The 14,130-nt window shown below is 39.3% G+C and overlaps 1 protein-coding gene across 2 annotated transcripts in view; it reads right to left on the bottom strand.

Annotated features, from left to right (window-relative positions):
* Positions 1 to 14,130, bottom strand: part of LOC126183634 (dynamin-binding protein-like) — a 241,347-nt gene that overhangs the window by 205,963 nt on the left and 21,254 nt on the right. For both annotated transcript variants that reach the window (XM_049925755.1, XM_049925756.1), the window contains exons 5-6: positions 10,393 to 11,666; positions 3,835 to 3,969 (exon numbers count right to left, since the gene is read on the bottom strand). In XM_049925755.1, coding sequence (XP_049781712.1) covers positions 3,835 to 3,969; positions 10,393 to 11,666 — 1,409 coding nt within the window. The remainder of the gene's footprint in view (positions 1 to 3,834; positions 3,970 to 10,392; positions 11,667 to 14,130) is intronic.

Raw genomic sequence — 14,130 nt, 5'->3', positions numbered from 1 at the left:
TGTAAAATTTTGCAAATGATATCACAGTTGCCTTTCACTGTAAATTATTTTATTTGTATAACTCACTATTGCAATTTCATCCATGTGGACATTATCAAGGGGTACACTGCACAACACAAAAACATAAAGCAATCTTCTCTAGCATTACATTCACAAGCTCGATTATGTCACGCACATTGATCACATTTTCACCGTGCCATTCTTCTTTTAACACAATAATGTAAACTTCCTGTGTGTCACGACATGTAATGTTTAAAATTGTGTCACATATAAAATGGACAATTCCTCAAACTGTCTTCCACTCTGTTTATGAGGATAAACGTATTCTGTATACCATGTGTTCTGTTACTCAAGTTTTCTTTTACAGACTTTAAAGCTAGATCCAGTCCTCTTAACTTTGTGGGTGGTGGTCTTCTCTGGCAGCTCATACAAACTGTTTTTCCACAACCAACATCCACTCCCTCAGCAATATAGTATATCTTATGGTAATGAAGCCTTTTTTGTTTTGTTTTTATGGAGTTTGAACAATCTTTGGGATCTGGAAAGTTAATTTAAGACTCTAAATTTTCTGTAACACGCAACATTTCAACAGTCACTGAAATAATTCCATGGTTTACAGTTATAGAGGACAGGTGGCTCTACCCAGTCCTCAGATTGGGAACCTCGGATTTACCTAACTCAGCCAGTGAAGACAGATCCCTGAGATGTTGAGTATTTAACACCACCCAGGCAATTTTTTTCACTCAGTTCACTACCATTTGCAGGTTAGAGAAAGTTATTTGCTTACACCAGCAAAATAAAATTTGCTTTTTTACAATGCTGACTGTTCTGAAACCAACCAAATGACTTTTTGATAGTCAAGAGAGACAAATTTCAGGATGATCTACAGCATATTCATCTGATCAAATCACTCAGTTGTGCGTTTCTCCTAGATTTATCTAGCATATGTGTGGTTCCTATTTTCTCCTGGATTTGGAGTCAACATTCATTTCTACCTTGAGCAATAAATGTGCTCTTCCATACCACACAATATATTTTTCAGCCATATAAATCTGCAGCTCTACAAAAAGTGTATTATGAAAATACCATCTATGAAATATTAAAAACAATCTGAGAACAGCAGAGATGAATCTAGGTGGTGACAATTTTTTTGATAAACCTAATACCTCTCAAGCCCCTAGTCTGTGTTACAACAATTAGGTACAACAACACAAGCACATTTGTCATGCAACAACAAATGTTTGGAATTCAAAAGTGAGTGCCTGTTTTGGACTTTAAACTGTATCTTGCCAATTTGCAGACAACATTCTTACCAAATGAACAATCCAGATGCAAATTGTGATCTGTCTCATAGTTTCTATGTGACAGAACTTTTCTCTGATCTTACAAACTTCACAAAAGCACACACCTTAAATTGTCAATACTTTTCATAACAGTGTACACTCCATATAGCACAACATCCATTCTGATAACACATTTGTACAATAGCTACATTAGACTAAAATATAACTTACAAAATTCAGTTTCATTACAAGAGAGGCAACCTGAGACTACAATGAGTAATTTACAAAAAATTGAAGGGAACAAACTGCACAGACCAAATTTATATGTAATGACTCAAACAAGGGACATACAGGGTGACAATTATTGAACAATACGAAATAAAATCATATCTTCTGAACAATTTGAGTTAGAACATTTAAACTGCATGGTTGGCCATGGGGCATGATTGGAATTAGTATGTGCATGTACAGTTTGGTTTAGCAACGAAGCCCACTTTCATTTGGATGGGTTCGTCAATAAGCAAAACTGGCACATTTGGGGGACTGAGAATCCACATTTCCTGATTGAGAATTCTCTTCACCCTCAATGGGTGACTGTGTGGTGTGCAATGTCCACTCACAGAATAATTGGCGTGATATTTCTTGATGGCACGGTGACTACCGAATGGTACGTGAAGGTTTTGGAAGATGATTTCATTCCCATTATCCAAAGTGACACTGATTTCGACAATATGTGGTTCATGCAAGATGGAGCTCGATCCCATTAAAGCACGAGAATGTTTGACGTCCTGGAGGAGCACTTTGGGGGCCCATTCTGGCTCTGGGGTACCAAGAGGCCACGAGCACGGGCCTCGATTAGCCACCATATTCTCCGGATCTGAACACACGCAACTCCTTTTTATGGGGCTATGTTAAAGACAAGGGGTACAGCAATAACCCCAAAACCATCACTGAGCTGAAAACAGCCATTCATGAAAATATCGACAGCATCAGTGTTCTGACGTTCAGCCCGTCATGCAGAATTTCGCTATTTGTCTCCACAACATCATCGCCAATAATGGCAGACATACTGAACATGTCATACCTAAATCAGAATATCTGTAGTGACGTTTACATGTTGAATAAAGTGTGTGCACATGATAGTTTGTAACTAATTTACATTTTCTTTATATAGTTCAATAATTGTCATCCTGAACAAAAACAATCAATAGCGAGAGGTTATGAACTGCCTGACAAAAATGTGAAGCACCAAGAAGGCAAGGAAGAAACGAAATGAAATTTCATGGAATGGTTTGAGAGAGTATGTGATGTTATTTCACTTATTACAAAACTGAGTCAAATTTACAAAGAAGTTGGCAGTGTGAACACACTTATCAATATGATGTTGCATGCCCTCTGGCCTGGATGCATGCAATGATTCATTTGGGAAGGGTGTCATAATGCTGTTGTAGCCTCTCCTGAGGCAAGCTGGTCAACAACTGTTGCAACTGGTCCTCGACACCCCGGATACTGGCACTGGGACAGAGTTGACATCCAGCTGATCCCACGTATCTTCCACTGGAAACAGTTCTGGGCATCTTACTAGCCACAGAGGTAACACACAAGGACACAAGATGTCCATGATGTACTGTTGTGCCATCAGAGTTCCCTCAATCACGACCAGCCACAACCTGAAGTCATACCCGATGGTTCCTCACACTGTGTGTCTACAAAACATTGGAAGCACGGGATCTCTCCCCTGGTCACTGCCATTCTCACCAATGACGCTCACCCGGGGTAATATAGATCCACAATTCAGTGCTGAACACAATACCACTCATCAGTAGTATATGGTTCCCAGTCATGGCACACCTCCAAACACAGGCATTTAAGTTAACAGTAGCCTACACACAGGACAATAATTCCATAGTCCGGCTGCTGCTAGTCTCCAATCAATGGTGTGAGATAATATACGGGAGGCACAGATGTGAAGGGTTTACAATGTTCTCGGTGTACAATACGGTGTTCTTTCCTGGTGGCGGTCAGACACGGTCGACTGGGACCTTGATGACGAGTATGCCTGCCATCACACTCCCATGCAGTCCAACACTGGGCCACTGTCATGTCCAAATCCATCACAAATCTGGATATTGCACAATTCTACCAACTGAGTAAATGGTGACATATACTGATGCCCCATTCAAACTTTGTCAAGTGGTGGTAATGCCATCTCACATGAGTACATGGCATCTCCATATCCTTCACAGTGATCACTCAACATCTGATGCTGTTCACACCCCATTATATACCCTATCAGGCCTGGTAATGACACTAACGACACAACACTAATGCCCTCTGGTGACCATTTTGTCTGTAACAGAGAATTTAACCTCTAATTATTTACATACCCTCCAATGGTGTGTATGTGTACAAAGCCATACTGACATCCAATCAATTCTTCAGAGTGCTTCACTTGTTTGTCAGGCATCATATAACCAAGTCCGTGCACATTTCTGTTAATAGTGAACTTCCAGTCAAAGAAATAAAATACGATATTGAAAAGGCGTCTTACTTTTCTTGTTTGGTTTTCTTATTGAACGATGGACAGGTTTGTGGCCAGGCAGTGGCACTGGTGGAGCTGGCCTGTGGGGCACTCTGTCAGAAGCTTGCCTCTTCAGCACAGGTGATACACGGCACTCATTGTTTACTGTTTAATACAAATAGCAAATATTAGAATCAAGATTTAGAAATCAGTAAGGAAAAAAAAAAAAAAAAAAAAAAAAAAGAAAAAAAAAAAAAAAAAAAAAGATACTGTCCTAATGAAAGAACATGCAAAAGTATATTCACATTACAAAGGACTGTAGTTTTAAAACTTCCTGTACGATTAAAACTGTTTGCCAGACCAGTACTTGAACCTGGAACCTTTGCCTTTTGTGGGTAAGTGCTTTACAGACTTAGCTATCCGAGCACAAACCACAAACCGCTGGGTCACAAGTCACACTCGGATAGCTCAGTCCACAGAGCACTTGCCAATAAAAGGCAAAGGTCCCAGGTTTGAGTCCTGATTTGGCACAGTTTTAATCTACCAGGAAGTTTCAAATCAGTGCACACTTTGCTGCAAAGTGACAGCTCCTTCTGGATACTGCAGTTTCGTCTACAACAGATTACATCAAATAAAGTGTTAACCTTACGTGGTACAACAGAAAAATACTTTAAGTTACAGAATAGTGTCTTATTTGATTTACGGTCGCCCTTGAACTATGTTGAGATTTTATATCCATTTTAAATATTTTCTGTAGTGAGATGAATAAATATTTTTCCTGAAGAAAATCACATTGTCATGTAAGAAAGTTGGTAACAAACTCTAAAATTAACATTGTCTTGCAGACGTAAATAAATAATTAAATAATAATTTGCCTCTTTTCAACTAAGCACAAAATGGTGCTTAGTTGATAAGGTGATAAGAGAAGATGCCTTCAGGTAGAAAAGCTGGTCAAAAACTTATCAACTTCAACATCTTATAAGCTACTGAAAACAACATTGTTCTCTTGGCATTCACACAAATTTCTGTTAGGAAACCAAAGAAAGCTCTAACTCCAACCCAGGTTCAAATGAAGTTCCATACCTATAAAGAAAGAATAGCTAAACGAAACCAAAATGACCATAAGAGCAGGTGATTTAATATTGTACACACCTTACCATTTTCCAAACTTCTAAATGGCACCCTGCCCAACTGATACAAGATCATATTTCTCATAGTGGTCGTGTGGACTATGTACAGTACAGTGAAAACAGTAAGTTGGTCACCCTGACACCCAATAAAGTCCATATTGCACGCCTGTGTTTAAAGGTCTCAAAACCACCGACAGAAAGGGTCAAGCCTGATCCTTGGGGTTGTAAAATATTAATTGCTTGCAATCTAGACTGAAAACTATACACAATAAATGCTTTGTTACCACTGCTCCCACATCAGAGAATCCATCAAAAATTTTGATGTGAAATAAGGGGTGAAAGTTGGAGTACTGATTTGAGAAACTCACACACAAAATTAAAGACATCATTATTGCTGCATTTGGCCATAAACAGAAAGAAACACAAGAAAAAGAATAACACAAACTCAAATTTCATGAATAATATAAAAATAAGAGTCATGAAATCAATGCTTCAATTTTAGGACTGTTGTGAGGCCCTTCTACTGCAGGGGAGTGATGTTTACAACTGTGCACCTTTCTAAGACAGTGCAGGGCCAGTATTGTACATGACTTGTTTATATCTTTCACATAAAAGTAATTGGTATTAAGACTTGGATATGAAACATAAGACAATAAAATTCTAAGCAGCATGTGGTACTGTAAAATAACACGAGATCTGAGAACTGGCCCTGAAGAAGAAGAAGAAGAAGAAGAAGAAGGAAGAAGAAGAAGATTGGAATTGTGATTAATAAAATGAAATTAACAAATAAGTTAAACTGAAAACAAAGTGAAAAAAATTTATACCAAACTGGACTGCAAATAACAAGAAACATGGGGGAGCAATTAGAAAATAAAGACAGAAATGTGAGAAACTGTAAAAGGTTTTATGAAGAGGAAAAAAAACACCCCAGAAAGTAAAAGGAAATACAAAAAAGATGTATTAAAGAGCACCATTAGCAAATGAAGTGAATTAAGAAACAGTGAAAAACAGAGGGAAACCATACTGGTGCAACTGTAATATTATAAACAAAAATAAAACTGAAATTGACACCATGATACACCAAGAATAAAAAGAACTCACCACATTTTGTACTGAAATGTCCTCTTTTGAAAACTAAAAAGAATGAAAGAGATAAACAAAACATTATTAAATGCAGAATTGGTTGGTATTTGTGCTACAAACATCTATACTTTTGTATTGTGTACTCCTCTTACTAAGATTATCAATTAATAAGAACTTCTTAGATATATCACCACTGCTATCAATCACAATAAGTTTTCAGAGGGTACACACGAGTTCACTTGCCTCAGTTCTTGCATTCACGGAACACATTAATTATACACTATGTGATCAAAAGTGTCAGGACACCTGGCTGAAAGTGACAAGTATGTGGTGCCCTCCATCAGTAATGCTGGAATTCAATATAGTGTTGGCCCACCTTTAGCCTTGATGACACCTTCCACTCTTGCAGGCGAATGTTCAATCAGGTGCTGGAAGGTTTCTTGGGGAATGGCAGCCCATTCTTCATGGAGTGCTGTAGTGAGGAGAGGTATCGATGTTGGTAAGTGAGGCCTGGCACAAAGTCAGCATTCCAAAACATGCCAAAGGTGTTCTATAGGATTCAGGTCATGACTCTGTGCAGGCCAGTCCATTACAGGGATGCTATTGTCGTGTAACCACTCTGCCACAGGCCGTACATTATGAACAGGTGCTTGATCGTGTTAAAAGATGCAATCACCATCCCCAAATTCCTCTTCAACAGTGGGAAGCAAGGAGCAGCTTAAAACATCAACGTAGGCTGGTGCTGTGATAGTACCATGCAAAACAACTAGGGGGTGCAAGCCCCCTTCATGAAAAACATGAACTCACCATAACACCACCTCCGAATTTTACTGTTGGCACTACACACGCTGGCAGATGACGTTCACTGAGCATTCACCATACCCACACCCTGCCATCGGATCGCCACATTGTGTACCATGATTCGTCACTCCACACAACATTTTTCCACTGTTCAATCATCGAATCTTTACGCTCCTAACACAAAGAGAGGTGTCGTTTGGCATTTACCGGCGTGACGTGTGGCTTACGAGCAGCCGCTCGACCATGAAATCCAAGTTTTCTCACATCTCACCTAACTGTCCTAGTACCTGCAGTGGAGCCTGATGCATTTTGGAATTCCTGTGTGATGGCCTGTATAGATGTCTGCCTGTTACACATTACGACCCTCTTCAACTGTCAGCGTTCTCTGTCAGTCAACAGACAAGGTCAGCCCGCACAATTTTGTGCTGTACGTGTCCCTTCAAGTTTCCACTTCACTGTCACATTGGAAACAATGGACCTAGGAATGTTTAGGAGTGTGGAAATCTCGTGTACAGACATGCGACACCCAATCACCAGATCACGTTCGAAGTTCACGAGTTCCGCAGAGCGCCCCATTCTGCTCTCTCACAATGTCTAATGACTACTGAGGTTGCTGATATGGAGTACCTGGCAGTAGGTGGCAGCACAATGCACCTAATACGAAAAATGTATGTTTTTGGGGTGTCTGGATACCTTTGATCACATAGTGTATAAGCTTTGGTTAGGAGGAAAGCCACAACTGAACTTCACCAACCGATTCAGTTGTAAATAGTTTCACTGGTTCAGAGTCACAACAGGTTTCAGGCAATTGTAAGCTCATCTTTAGATGTACACGAACCATGAGGCGTGTGGCTGCCACACACTGATAACACTAGGCTGCGGGCAGCACACACAAAGCAGAGATACATGAATTCCGTATCTTGCCTTCATGTGCAGCGGTCACCTGCCCCCAGCCTATTGTTCAAACTGTGCAGTCGCCACATGCCTCACTATTCTTGTACACCTGCAGATGGGCTTATAACTGTTTAAAACCAGTCGTGATTATACTATTTATACATCATTATTTGACTATCATTAACTACAGTTGCATCATCACATATTGTTAAATTAAATACATACTGGGCAAGATTCTACACAACCAAACTTACCATTCCTTCAATGTTGCCAGTCAGTAAAGAAGACACATTGTTTTTGATGTATTTTAAATCCTGTGCTATTGTCAATAGCTTTAATGAAGAAAGTGGAGTATATAAATCCTTCTGTCATTACTCAATGAAGGTTTATCAGCAACAAGATTTGTATATCAACAAGAGCAGATTATTATTTGGAACCTTTATGTACACATGCAGTTCAACATTCTACACTAAGATGATTGCCATGTTATCACTTCTCAATAAATCTGTATGCAATGCCTGATCTGTATGCATAGTTTGTCCCTCAAACATATTAAACCTTAAATGTCGGTCATCTGTTCTGCCTGCATTGACAACTCTGCTTGTATTTTGAAAGTATGGAGCAATAGTATTTCATGTCTACATCAAAACATTCTGTCAAGATAAGCATAATTCAATTTTCGTGCAGCTCGATGGACTGACTGCACAGTGTTAATCCCTAAAGTTTTCTGTGGGCTAGCCATTTCCTGATATGAATGGGAATGAGTTGAGAATCTGGGGTAACCTTGGCTCAGCATTGTGTAGATCTAGCCCACTCTGGCCCTGGGTTTGTACACACTGTGGGTGTGCTTCACTAGTATCACTACCTGTCCCCTTAACTAAATGGTCAGTGTATCTGACTGCCATGCAGCAGGCCCGGGTTTGATTCCCAGCTGGGTGAGAGATTTTCTCCGCTCACAGTTTGGGTGTTAAGTTGTCAAATGGTTCAAATGGCTCTGAGCACTATGGGACTTAACATCTGAGGTCATCAGTCCCCTAGAACTGAGAACTACTTAAACCTAACTAACCTAAGGACATCACACACATCCACGCCCAAGGCAGAATTCGAACCTGCGACCGTAGCAGTCGCGCGGTTCTGGACTGAAGTGCCTAGAACCGCTCGGCCACCGCGGCTGGCATTAAGTTGTCATCATAATTTCACCATCATTTACACGCAAGTCGCCCAACTGGCATCAATTGAAAAGGCTTGCCACTCAGCAGCCAAACTTTCCTGGTGGGGACTCCAGGCCATCAGTGCCATATGATCATTTCATTTCAGTAGCATCACCTCCACGTTTCCTTGTGTATACTGGTCAGCAGGTCTATTACGGACAGGCAGCAGTTGAAACTGCTCTTTTTCGAAGGGTCTAGTGGTGGCTACCTAAAGGATACTGCTGATGCACAAAGACTGGCCACCAACAAGTGACAATTTTTTTTCACTGCAAGCTGTTTAGCTTCTAGGTACAGGTTGGGCAGATGGCAAATGGTCACCATGATCCATGATGAACTGATTTTAAAAATACACTTATGGTTAATCAACTGTCTGCTTAACTGTTGCCTACTCAATCACAGAGGTTACACTTACCTCATGACTATGGTCTTTCTCTGAACCATAAGTATTTGTGGGTGACCATTTGTATTACGAAACGTTCATCGTTATCTCTAATGGTTCATCTAATAGCATCATTCTGTGAAAGAATGTGTGAAGACTGACTGTCACTTTTGGTGGTACCACAGTCAGTCAAGGAAAGAATGAACATACTGTAGTGAGCTTAGACTCTGGTTTACTACAGATGCAAGATGTACAACCAAACCTTATTACTACATATGAATACACCTCCAGAAAACAAGAAATAGTTACAGAAATAATCATAAACTTTACCACTCCAGGCAAATGACAGGATGGTAACTTAAAGAATAGTGGGCCGATTCCCTTTCCCATCCTTTCAAAACCTGAGCTTGTGCTCTGTATCTAATGACCATGGGGAATTAAACTATACTCCTCCTTCCTTTTTATTAATGAAATAAACACATATGTCTTCTTTTGGGTTGTTACTTTAGCTGCTTTGAAATCTAGATTTTACATAATATTACAGACAGTATTTGTCAAAGCTGGTCTTTTACCACATTATCAACCAAATAAATGTAACTGATTGTGTTGTTGTGAAGTGCTCTCTCTAATAATTAATAATTTTTCATTTGGGAGTTTATCTACATCATATGCAAATTTCTGCTGAAGTAATTTCTTTTCCTGATGCCGAGCTCTCAGCTAGAACTATGGCTTTATCTGTTCACAAGATTTATGGGTTCTGAAAACATGTTACCCCTTTTGTCTTTTACTTATATTGAGAAACCAAAGGCAAATGTTAGTGCCCTTTTCCATGTAATCAAAAATATTTGTAAGCACACTGTAGGCAAAGGTTTTTGAATGTTTCATAATAAATCACTTGTCTAAACACATAATATTCAGAAAGACATTCTCATTGCATCTAGTTAACTTCAGGGGAAAGCCAATTTGAGTAACACTGCAAGATCATTTTAAAGTTTAATTTTGTGCTACTTTTTCGCATAAATTATGTTAGTACTGCATAATGCCACAACCAGTAACTATAAATAATGTAACAAACCATATCAGAACTCACCATCATTGTACGTGTTCCAAGTAACTTCTCTTCTTCTTACATCAAATCGAGAATCACTTTGCTCTTGGAGCATGGTAGTTTGCGTTTCTGATGGTTCTTCAGCTAAATACACTGGACTGTGCCTTATGGCCTCATCCTGAGCTACTGCAATATTCTCAGTTATCGGGCACTCAGAATCTGCAACACTTCTATTACTATAATTCATTTTTGAACTCCATGTGTATGAATTCTGAAGAGTTTCCAGATTTTTGGAAATTAGATCATCAATGCTGTTATTCTTCCACTTATCATGATAACCAAAACTTTCAAGTGTTCTCCTCTTATTTAAGTCTGTTTTGTCAGGAAATGGCACATCAGTTAAGTTTTTTCTGAAGCCAGCATCACCTGCAACTGACAATCTACGATTACTGCCATCTGTGAATTTATTTGGCACTGTGTATGACGCTAAATAAGTACGTGGGCAAAGGCCTGAACTTCCATAACAATTTTTTACTTCACACCAGTCTTGATTAGGTTGCTGAAGAACACAAACAACTTCACCTTGCTTTACAGTCAGATCACTATCCATTTGTGCATCAAAATTAAACAATACCACAGCAAATGAATTTGGTGGAAGTATGTCATGTTTCTTCCTCACTTCCACATTTTCAACTTCATGAAGTACACTTCTGTCATTACTCACTGAAAATTCAGACTGGGGCTGACAATCTACAATGATATTCACATAACTGGATGGAAATATCCCCTTTCTACCATCAATTTTTCCTTCTATCCAATCTTTGCTCACATGTCTGACAAGACTCACTATTTCACCTTCATGAAAACTTAGTTCATTGTCAAACTGGGCATAAAAGGGGTACAGTGTTACACCATAAGGACAAATATCAACTTCCATGTGTTGAACATCGCGTGTTGATGACACTTCTGAACTATACGTATGAGTAACTGGAGCACTGTTGCTGGTAAATACAGATGGCATATTTTTCCTAAAATAATCGTCATCTAAAATGTTCATCACATCCAAGTTGTCTAGGTCTGCTTTGACACGTTCTGTGCTAGTTACATATTCATTCTGTGATCCTTCATTTGATGATTGCCCTCCAAGAGTGTTAACAGCTGGTTTTCTAATATCCGTGCAATTAAATGTGGCACTATTAACAATAAGGGATTGGTTCTGAATGTTTGTATGTTCACCATCCATCACATCAGTGGAGTCTTGTAGTAAAGTGACGTAAGCTGCGGGAAAAATTCCAATTCTGTCCCCGCAGCAACCCCTAAAATGAAATTTAAAAAAATGCATAGTATGAATGAATAAACTCTTTGAGACTTCAAATCTTACAGGTAAAATGACAACAGTATGATCAGAAAACTGTAATAGGATAACAGAAACATTTACTAATAAAAAATGAATGCTTGTCTTTCAGAACCAAACATTATTTTCATAAAAGCTCATAGGCAATAAAAGGAAAGATGAGGGTTTGCACTACAATAATTGAGAGAAACTTTTAATTCAACTAAATGCAAAAAGACAGAATAGCAATATGTAATTATAGACCATAGCCCATTTACATTTTTGTTTCCAATATGCTCAGTGTTTCTATCCCAGACTGATAGTTATGAATTACTTGTTCTTTTTCCCTCTGAAGTTTCTTTTGTATTAAAGACAAAAGAAGAAATATGTCATGCTGATTACTCATGATCAAGTGTTTCAATTTATGTGTTATTAGTGACCTCTTCCTTTTGATGAGAAGCTTTTGTTTATTTCGTTTGTGCTACAGGATTTAAAAATTTTGGTCTACTAAATGTCATGAGAAATTAGTACATTATCTCAAGTGTGGCACCATATGTCTCACAGACAGCATGCATGATGTTTCTGTTTGTTTCTTTCAGTTATAACTGCCATTGTGGTGTTCGTTTACATTATATCTAGTTCTAGTACGTGCCACAGTTGAAGTGTTTGATTTTTGTGGTTGGTTGATATCTGATTTGTCATATTTGTTAGTTTTGTATATATTGGCATATGGTATTTGTTAGGAATTACAGTCATTGTGGAGACTGTTCCTATTATTGGCGGAGTTTGTCATGCCTGTTCCCCTTCCTCATAAACACATTCAGAGAAAGAGGAAAATGTTGGGTTCCAATCTCAATTAATATTGTTTCTCTGTTGAATTTACGTAGTGACAAAAGACAATCAATATATTCTTTTGAAATGACATAGGCTCATTGGCGAAAGGCGAGGCGAGGTAAATGCAGCTATTTAATGGACTATCACCTGTGACCACCACTATAACTAGGGATGTGTTTATGTGGCATTGTCCGCCCCGATAGCTGAGTGGTCAGCGCGGTGGTCAGTCACGCCAAGGGGCCCGGGTTCAATTCCCGGCTGGGTCAGAGATTTTCTTCGCTCAGGGACTGGGTGTTGTGTTGTCCTCATTATCATTTCATCATCACAAGTGGAAGGAAAAGGGAAACTACCGCTGGAATAACTTCCCTAGACGCTCACGTCTAGACCTCTCTTGTGATGCTTCTCCCATAACAGGACACAAAGTTTTTTATGTGGCATTGCCAGTGCAATCACTTGTGATGATCAGTTAGAAAAGGTACATCGTTTGATAAAATTTTATATTTGTGTTATTCATTTTGTTTACTGCAGAGTTTATGGTTTACATCTCATGACATGAGTATCAGTACCAAGTCTGTAAGTGACTGGTTTTCTTTTTGTGTGGAGGTTTGTAGTGCTGTAATTGCAGTAATAATAGGGGCACAATTATGGGGGGGGGGGGATTGCAGAAGTTTATTAGTCTTGTTTTGATCAGCCTAAATATCATGCTGGTAAACTTGCAGTTGGGTTTGGATTTTTGCTTTCGTTGCTTCTGGTAACAGTCAAGGGGCCATGGTGTTGAAATTCAAGGTGGAAAGGGATGTTGCCATTTCATCAGACATTATTAAAGAATACATAGAGGAGGGAAAGAACATTCATTCTTTAGGTTTGTTTTGGTTTTTAGGATGCAAGAACAACTAGCGTCATACATGCCCATGTCAGAACCTTAGAACATGAAGGAAAAAAAGAAGTTAAAAATGATTACATGTTAAGCCTGACCAATGGAAGCAAAGACAGCTAAAAACAAGGACTTGAAGAAAGGTCCATAAAATACACAACAGAGAAATGGAGGTCCTGAACTAAGGATTAAATGTCCTTCGCCATATTGCTATGATGGATCAAAAGTAAAACACGACTGACAGCCCCCTATAACGACTGATAACTTAGACAGCAAATACAAACAAGAATTTAAGTGGTTAAAAAAAAGGGAATTCCATCAGGAAATGGCAGACCATCAAAGGCTGAGTACAATGAACACAAAGTGGTGAGGGAGCACCACTTAACAAACAACGATGGCTAAACAGACAGTGTCCGATAAGCAACCTAGCTAAAATGATCTCACAGTGAGAGGGCCGAGAGGAGGTTGTCCAAGCTGTTGGGAGAGGCTTAATAACCCAGAGCTTGTTCCCATGAAGGGAGGACCAGTGGTGATGCCAAAGTGAGAACACCTGCTGACAGACGGCAACACAGAGATCATCGGAGGGAATGGAAGAACTAGCGGGCTGAAGTACGAGGACTGCAGCCTTGGCAGCAGCGTCAATGGCCTCATTTCCTGTCGGACTGATGTGACCAGGAACCCACATAAACATCACAGTGGCTCCAACAAGAGTGAGCAAGTGACAGCTTTCCTGGACCCG

The sequence above is a fragment of the Schistocerca cancellata genome, chromosome 4 (genome assembly GCF_023864275.1).
Source record: "Schistocerca cancellata isolate TAMUIC-IGC-003103 chromosome 4, iqSchCanc2.1, whole genome shotgun sequence".
Classification (NCBI taxonomy): domain Eukaryota; kingdom Metazoa; phylum Arthropoda; class Insecta; order Orthoptera; family Acrididae; genus Schistocerca; species Schistocerca cancellata.
The sequence above is the reverse complement of the archived record's forward strand: the minus strand, read 5'-3'. Positions and strand labels throughout refer to the sequence as shown.